Here is a 9075-nt window from a genome sequence, read left to right as displayed (position 1 = left end):
ATATATATATATATATATATATATACATATATATATATATATATATATATATATATATATATATATATATCTTTTTTATATAGCCTAGGGCCTAAATCTTCTCTTCCGGGGGTCCCTGGGGGTCCTTTATAGGGCTTTAAGCAACTAGTCGACTATTCAACTAGTTCGACTAGTAAATCCACTAGTCGACCTTGTTGGTACTAGTTGACTAGTAAGCTAGATTATAGTTATAGTCACCAATGTAGTCACCAATGTACACAGTTTTTTCTTTTACTTTTTTTTTTACACAATAGGTAGGCCTAGTTAAACAACTAGTCAACTAGTAAAAATCACTAGAAGTGAAAGCCCTAGTCCTTGACATGAAACATTGTGAGAACCAGTGCTGTATGCACTCTGATGTGCACATACAGTATGTACTGTCTGTGTATGTACCTCTTGTGATCTCTGTGTTGTCAGTGAGCCCTCCACACAGAGAGATGGCGACGTGGGGCATATCTCCCAGCTGCTCCGAGAGGCTGTCCACTCCACTGTCCATCCCACTGCTGGCCACCGACTCTGGGGACTGGTTGGCACTCCGTACGGCCAGCATCATGACGTCTGAGCCACCCCGAACCGAATCACCTCCACCACCCTCACTGCATGGCAGAGAGAGAGAGAGAGAGAGAGAGAGAGAGAGAGAGAGAGAGAGAGAGAGAGAGAGAGAGAGAGTTACGCCTAAGCTCCACTGCAGCCATCGAGCCTGCGTCAACACAGGGAATGTTCCCTTTAGTGCTGCCGATGTTGCGTTGCATTGCGTTGCGTCACAGTCGTCCTGATTTGTTTTACATTGAAGTTAGTTAATTAGTTTATTTTATTGTCCACGTGTGGAAATTTGTCTTCGGTCACAACAACAGTAACAACTCTTACACAATTATTTTCATGGCAAAAATGCAGGACAACAGTGGCAAATACATTAAAAAACGAATCTAGCGAGACATGGTATCATTTAGTGCCATTAGGAATGAAGGAATTTTTAAAGATGTTACGGTTAGCTTTTGGTACTTTGTACCATCTACCAGAGGGAAGTAGTTCGAACTCCCTGCAGAGTGGATGAGAGGAGGTAATTTGCTATCTTGACAGCTTTTTTTAAACTTTTTTAAAGAAGTACTTCCTTGTAGATACAACTTAATTGTTTCTGTCTCTTTCCAATGAAGAGACAGAAACACAACGCAGCGCAACACAGTAGGTGGAGCTTTGGCGTTAGGGGTATGCGTGTGCGTGCGTGCGTGCGTGTGTACTGTACATGTGCTACTACTGTGTGTGCAGTACATGTGTTATTGTACATGTATGTGTCTGTGTGTATACCTTTTAGGGAAGTACAGTGCAGCCACGCTAGGGTCCATGTCTGTGATGTCATCCAGGTAGACTCCGTCAGAACCCAGGTGTTCACTCCTCTTCTCTGTAATCAATAACACGTGACATCATCAATAACACACCTGGTGAATCAGGGCTGGTCAAAAATATATCAAAACCGATATTTTAAACCAATAAAATACGCACGCACGCACGCACGCACGCATGCACACACACTCACGCACAAACCTTTCTTCTTTGATGGAGAGTCCGTCCGTCTGTTTGGACTGTCTCTGTTTCCACGCATCTCCATAAATTCAGGCAGCATCACTGGAGACATTGCAAGAGCCTCCACCTCTGCACACGAAGCCCCCGCATTCTCCTGCATGTCCCTCAGAGCCTCGACCTCTCCACACGAAGCCCCCGCGTTCTCCATTTCCCTCAGAGCCTCGACCTCTCCACACGAAGCCCCCCCGTTCTCCTCCATGTGCCTCAGAGCCTCCACCACCTCTCCACACGAAGCCCCTCCGTTCTCCTCCATGTGCCTCAGAGCCTCCACCACCTCTCCACACGAAGCCCCCCCGTTCTCCTTTATGTCCCTCAGAGCCTCCACCACCTCTCCACACGAAGCCCCCGCGTTGTCCTCCATTCCCCTCAGAGCCTCCACCACCTCTCCACACGACGCGCCCACATTCTCCACCACGTCCCTCCCTGGGAGGAAGAGGAGAAACAGCACGAGTTGACAGTGTTATTATAGCCACACCTACTTCTTTACATGTAACCCATTAAGACCTGAGGCCAATTCTACAAATGCCTTCTAAATGAGTAGTTGTCAAACCTTTTCGCAGTTCAAAATTGTTCGACTTTCAAGATTTTGTTGTTAAAAGGCACAAAGTGACATTACGTGTACAGAAACATTGTTGTTGTGTACAACAGCAGAAAGGCAAGTAATTGGAGAGGGGAGGGGTGGGGGTAACCTGACGCCGCCAGATGGGGCAGCAGAGAGTTCACAGGGTTCCCCCCCTCAAACCCTGTGTACTCTCTGCTGCCCCATCTGGTGGAGTCAGGTTAGGTTGGGGGGGGGGGGGGGGGGGGGGGTGTTCTCAATTAATTCCTCTCCACACGCTGCTGTTGTATCCAACTGACTCACCTGCCAGTGAGGAGGACACAGCCCCTCCGTCCCACTCCTCCCCATTGACAGGTGCCGCCATGGACTGGATGACGTCACAATCACTGACAACACACCCCCAAAACGTAATGCTCATTACCGTGCTCTCCTCCAGGCATAACTCTGGCTCCATCACTGGTCTGTGCCGGCCCAGGGCAGCTGTCCCCTGGCCTCTGGGGCATGTAGATGGTGAGAGAAGGAGGCTCGGAGATGGTTCTGAAGTGAGTCCTCTCAGACACGGGGACGGACACCGGAGCCGGTGGAAGGACGGGCTCTGGATTGTGGTGTGCCGGAAGGCTGGACAGGAAGGAAGGCTGGAGACAAGGAGTGAATAAAGAGATAGAAGGATTTGTGGGGGCAGAAAGAGAGAGAAGAAGAGACAGGGAAATGGTGTGATATTAACCATTAACTTGTCTGGCCTATGGTGATTGAAGAGAAACTTATCTCTAAAAAACACATTTTCTGTGTAGAAAGATACATGGCTACTTATTTCATAATGCTAGCAATTGATTGTTTATTACTAGCTATACTGTGTGCTAGTTGTACCAAAGGGGTGTGTGTGTGTGTGTGTGTGTGTGTGTGTGTGTGTGTGTGTGTGTGTGTGTGTGTGTGTGTGTGTGTGTGTGTGTGTGTGTGTGTGTGTGTGTGTGTGTGTGTGTGTGTGTGTGCGTGCGTGCGTGTGTGCGTGCGCGTGTGTGTGTCTGTGTGACTGTGTGCGTGCATGTGTACTTACCTGAGCAGCCTGTGGCAGCTCTCCCCAAGCCCACAGCATAGGATTTCCTGTACTCTCATTGGTTAGTTCTGAATCACTCTTTGGAGTCATTGAGCGTGTGTCGTTGAGGCTGCTGAGTAAGAGGACATGATTAGTTCTTCACCTCTGCCTCGTTATCCTGCTTTACACACCAAGCATTTACCAAAGGTTGAAAATATAAGGATGTTCCTTCATGGGCCATTTTCTGCTGATAATGAAAACCTTTCACCAAACACTATCTTCAGTAATAGATAGTCCTATCTACTATCTAGTGGAACGGGGAGTATTTTCCGGTCCCTGTGTGTGTGTGTGTGTGTGAGTGTGTGTGTGTGTGTGTGTGTGTGTGCGTGTGTGTGTGTGTGTGTGTTTGTGTGTGTGTGTGTGTGTGTGTGTGCGTGCGTGCGTGCGTGCGTGCGTGTGGTGTTACAGCTTTGAATACCGCATGAATTTGAAAGCTAAGATGCAATAAGCACTAATCTGGACTTGTGTTGCATTGGTGACAACCACAGAACAGTGGTGATCAGGATTGCCAGAACCGCTGCATGCATGTCCCTGCAGTTACTGAAGAATAATGGATATCGTTGCTGTTTGACAGAAACATCTCTTAGCTCAATATTTTAACTTTTTGTGAGGGTATCCTTCAGTGGTACACGTTGTGGTTTACGTTAGCATGTGGGCAAAGCTGCCGCCTTCATTTTGCAGCATGAATGCTGTTCACGGGACTGACATGGTACAAGAGCATGACAAATACCTAATGGCGGATAAAAGAGACGTCTGCTCAGGACAAGATATGGACAGACGTCTGCACGCAGCGATGGACAGAGTGTCTTCAATCACAGTACTGGAAGAGAGGAAGGAAGGAGGATATGGGTGGGTGGGTGGGTGGGTGGAAAGATGGATGGATGGATGGAAGGATGGATGGGTGGGTGGGTGGAAGGATGGGTGGATGGGTGGGTGGGTGGGTGGGTGGATGGATGGATGGATGGATGGATGGATAGACGGACAGACGGGCGGATGGATGGACGGACGAAAAGAAAGACAGGAAGAAAGAGAGTATAAATAACAGTCACAGAAGAGGACAGCAACAGAATAAATAGACACAGTCTTACATTGTTCATGATCAACGTGACGTTTATCTCAGCAACAACACAACACAATTCTGAGACATCATTTAAAGAATGTGTGACTTTGCCCTGTTTTATTATTTAGAAAAACATTTATAGTTCAAATAGCCAATCTACAAGCTCACAACGTGTCGATAGATCGACACGTTTTTATATTTTAAAATGTTTTTTTTTTAATAGTAAAATATGGCTTTAAATATATAGGTTTAGGGATGTTTTGTATTTATTGATGACATGTATTATTATTGTGTTATTATCTTTTATACCATGCTGATGAATTGAATACATAGACGATGTTCCATCCTGGCTGTATCTGTAGTGCTTCTATCCACCCGTGATGTACAGAAGCACCTCCAGAACACGTCAATCTCTTATTCAGTGTGTCTCTGTGTGTGTCTGTGTGTGTGTGTGTGTGTGGGTGTGTGTGTGTGTGTGTGTGTGTGTGGGTGTGTGTGTGTCGTACCCCTGCAAGCGAGTCCAGTCAGTAGTGTGTGTGTAAGTGCTGCTCAACACACTGGCTGCTGGCCCCTGATCGCTGTATGTGGGTCTAAACAAACGCATGGACGCATGTGCGTATGCACACACACACACACACACACACACACACACACACACACACACACACACACACACACACACACACACACACACACACACACACACACACACACACACACACACACACACACACACACACACACACACACACACACACACACACACACACACACACACACACACACCAGAATCATAAATAATCGTGTCACACATTTAAGAGTATGATATTGTACAGGGTACACAAAACATCATTATGACATCCCATACGCCGGACACAGCATACTGCAGGGGAAAGAACCAGGACACCAGTCTGAGGTTGGGAGTCTAGAATAGCCTGACGGGCAGTAACTTTCCAGGCACGTGTGAATATCGGGGGAAGGGGTACACATGTGACAGAAGATTAGGGGCACCCACTTAGTTATGGGCATGTCCAGCTGGCAGTGTCTTGTCATAAGGTGTTGTCCTTGGTGGATGCCATGTGTCAAGCGGCAAACTGACACTTTGCTGACGATGACAAAACTTACTGTATGATTATTCCAGTCTGGGGGAAGAACCGTACGGAAGTTTTGTTTAGAGTTGCCTGAAGAATGTGTGTGCATGAGATATTTCACACATATGTGACCAAATTTGACTGCCATTGGATTTTTTTTGAATTTTAGTTTTTTCATGTCATGTGAAAGCAAGGAATCATAGCTTCAAATTGACATATTGGTTGTTCAATTTGACTCACCAGTTTTGGAGATATGGCTTTAATAGGCTTGAAAGGTTCACTTCTGTGGTCTCTAACATTACACCTAGCTACATGTTTAAGCATTTATTTCATTTTTGTGTCGATTTCAGCTCTGACACTTATTTCAGACATGCTCTAGTATGTGAAGAGTATGCCTGTGCTATTAACTCATTTTGAAAAAAATAATTAAATAAAACCGTTTTTCTCCTCTGGTGAAAAGCTGGAATTCGCGCGATGGCAGGCTCTCTCTCAAATCGGCTCAAATCTGGTCACATATTATCTGGTACTGACAACCACAGATCATTTGCCAGTACTTTTCCAGTGTACTGAAAAGAGAAAGGAACTGAAATATCAGCCAGCAACACGACAGCCTCTATTCACAAAGCCATTTGCTAAAGTTAAAGCAGCCTTTCAGCTTCTTATCGTGTGTACATGAGGGGAGCTGGGGTGAGGAGGACATTTTCTGGTGTTGGACTGTAAACCAAACATAACTTCCCCTGTTAAAACTAATATCCATAATGATGGACGGCGCCCCAGCTATGGTGGGCCACCACAACCACAAAGCTCAGATTTCCCTGTTTCTCCACTACAATTATGTTATTCACAAAGCAAGCACTGAGCAGGAAAATACTGATTGTGAAGGAAAGTGATGCTGATCAGAAAAACGCAACAGTGTGCAGGGACCTTAAACCATTTAGATCGTAGGACGTTCATTTCGGACTTCAACATGCCTCTCGTTAAAAATATGAACGCGAGGGATTACTCAGCGACTTTATAGCGAGGTAAGCAAGCAAAAATATTTCTCCTGGTTTTTGTCCAGAACGGAAGGGTGGGGCTTACAGAGTAAAAGCGGCCATATCTGCGCGGCACCCCGAGCTGTTATTTTGAAAGAAATCCCGGCGCTGATTGTGTTAAGAGTGAGACACCACAGAAGACAGTATGCAAGACTGTTGCTGCTGCAACAGAGGTGAAATTGGATTACATCATATATTCGTCATTCGTCATTTTAAATTTAATTCCGACTCATTACTAACCCCAACCCTTTTTGTTTTCTTTTTAGATTTGTTTTAGGCTTTTCTGCCTTTTTTGATAGATAGATAGATAGATAGTGAAGATTGACAGGAAAGAGGGAGAGAGAGACAGAGGGGAGAGACACGCAGCAAAGGTCGCCATGAACGGGACTCGAACGCGCGACACGCTGTCAGGCCAGAGCCTATATGTGGCATGATGCGCCTGGCCCGCTAGGCCAGGCGCTATAACTGCACATGGAAGCCACGAGTGAGTCTACCCAGGCACGGATGTTTTTTTTCTAATTTCAAAACATTTCCAGGAATTTCATGATCGTGGGAAACCTACAGTAATACCTGCTCGGATAATTTATTCTGCCTCAAGCTTTGTTCCATAATTCCATAAGAAAAGTGCCTGGGGTCAAGGAGGACTGTCGGAGTGAGTGGCAACACATTCTTGTGCCGGCGTAGGGATGGAAGGCGTGGCACCGATGTGGGACCAGCCTGTGACATTGACATATGTCATCTATGTCTGACATCACTCATCTATGACATATCTACAATATTTTATAGGGGCGGATTCACTTATCTCCCGATTCGATACGATCTCGATCCCTAGGGTGCCGATTAGATTTATATTGCAATTCTTAATTATACTATAATTAAGAAGGATAAGAAAAGTGCCTGGGGTCAAGGAGGACTGTCGGCGTGAGTGGCAACACATTCTTGTGCCGGCGTAGGGATGGAAGGCGTGGCACCGATGTGGGACCAGCCTGTGACATTGACATCAGTCATCTATGACATCACTCATCTATGACATATCTACAATATTTTATAGGGGCGGATTCACTTATCTCCCGATTCGATACGATCTCGATCCCTAGGGTGCCGATTAGATTTATATTGCGATTCTTAATTATACTATGCTTCTGCGATTCATCTACTTTGCATTTATTTTATACTAGAACCTTTTTAAACAATTATAGACAATATAAAGTTGAATCATATACGCTTCAATGCAGCCAGATAACGAGGGTCAGTTTTTCTGACATGATAAAAAAAATGAAAAAATAAAATAAAGATTGTTTTTTGTGAATCGATTTTTTTTGCCCACCTGTAATATTTGTTATATATATTTTTACAAATTTTGGCACACATGCACACACCCGTCACACACACAAACACACGTCACACGTCACACACACGTCACACACACACACACACACACACACACACACACACACACACACACACACACACACACACACACACACACACACACACACACCTGTCTCCCTCGCTGTCATCATCAGAGCTCATGTCGATGGTGAACATGTCTTCGTGATCTGACATTTCTCCTCCACTCTCTTCTCTCCTATCTTCTTCAGGCCTCGTCCTCCTCCTTTTCTTCCTCCTCTTCTTCGTCATCCCTCCATCATTCTGCTGCGCTCCAAACGTCTGGACAGGAAGTGGGAGGGAACTGGGGGCGGAGTCTGTGTGGTGAGAGAGAGAGAGAGAGACGTGAACGTCAGCACACGTACATATACAGAAACGGTACGCAAGCACACACACATTCACGTCAACATGCCAGTGGTTCTCAAACCTTTTCATGCCAAGGATCCACACATTAATATGTACAGTACTTGGCTCTTGGCAGACCCCATGCATAGATGTGTAAATATTCTGATCTACTAGCTCTAATAGCTGATCTACACTATAGTACAAGCTATTTGCATTGTAGATCTGCAATTTCCGAATAGCCGGTGTACTGTGGGTTAAAGTTGTTAAATTGATTTTGATGTTATGTTTTTAAAACAATATATTTATTTTTCAATTATATTAAAGTTACAGACAATTCAAGTAGTTTATTAACCCATTTTGACCAGATTCTAAAAATGTCTACATCCTGACAGTTTTCTGAAAAAGCTATGTTTCTATGTCAGTCGTTCTTCGATTTAAAAAAAAATAGCAGACCTACAAGCTCATAGGGCGCCACCGAGTGGCGCGCTATGAGCTTGTAGATCTGCTATTTTTCAATAGCTAAAGCATAACATAATGCTAACACCAAAAGGGGTTCCCGCCCAAAATGGGAAAGAAAAAAAAGAGAAGCTGTTAATGCCACCGTTTTTTGTTTTTCAACTCCAGTATTGAATGCTTCTGTGAAAAAAAACAAAGTTACAAAATCATAGCTCTTGTGTTAATGAAACGTCCATAATCAATCAAGTAACAGAGCAGAAAATACATCACACTCTCAGGAAATATGGGGACAGTTTATGCATTTTATGAAAGGCAATCCTTTTTAGGACCTGCATTAGTAAATAATTCTGTTACGGTGATATGGGAAGAAACATTATGGGCTATATCTTTATCCCTAAACTAATTTGCCATTTTTTACTATTTAAAAA

At 44.6% G+C, this 9075-nt stretch overlaps 1 protein-coding gene across 1 annotated transcript in view; it reads right to left on the bottom strand.

Moving 5' to 3' along the window:
- lpin1a (lipin 1a) overlaps window positions 1-9075 on the bottom strand; it is a 35375-nt gene that overhangs the window by 11474 nt on the left and 14826 nt on the right. Inside the window, exons 5-13 of the mRNA XM_079497099.1 lie at window positions 7959-8163; window positions 4839-4922; window positions 4003-4092; window positions 3234-3345; window positions 2601-2814; window positions 1787-2043; window positions 1582-1738; window positions 1345-1438; window positions 433-635 (exon numbers count right to left, since the gene is read on the bottom strand). Of these exons, the coding sequence (XP_079353225.1) occupies window positions 433-635; window positions 1345-1438; window positions 1582-1738; window positions 1787-2043; window positions 2601-2814; window positions 3234-3345; window positions 4003-4092; window positions 4839-4922; window positions 7959-8163 (1416 nt within the window). The remainder of the gene's footprint in view (window positions 1-432; window positions 636-1344; window positions 1439-1581; window positions 1739-1786; window positions 2044-2600; window positions 2815-3233; window positions 3346-4002; window positions 4093-4838; window positions 4923-7958; window positions 8164-9075) is intronic.

Source organism: Electrona antarctica, assembly GCF_951216825.1.
Source record: "Electrona antarctica genome assembly, chromosome: 3".
Classification (NCBI taxonomy): Eukaryota; Metazoa; Chordata; class Actinopteri; order Myctophiformes; family Myctophidae; genus Electrona; species Electrona antarctica.
This window is presented reverse-complemented; position numbering and strand designations above follow the sequence as displayed.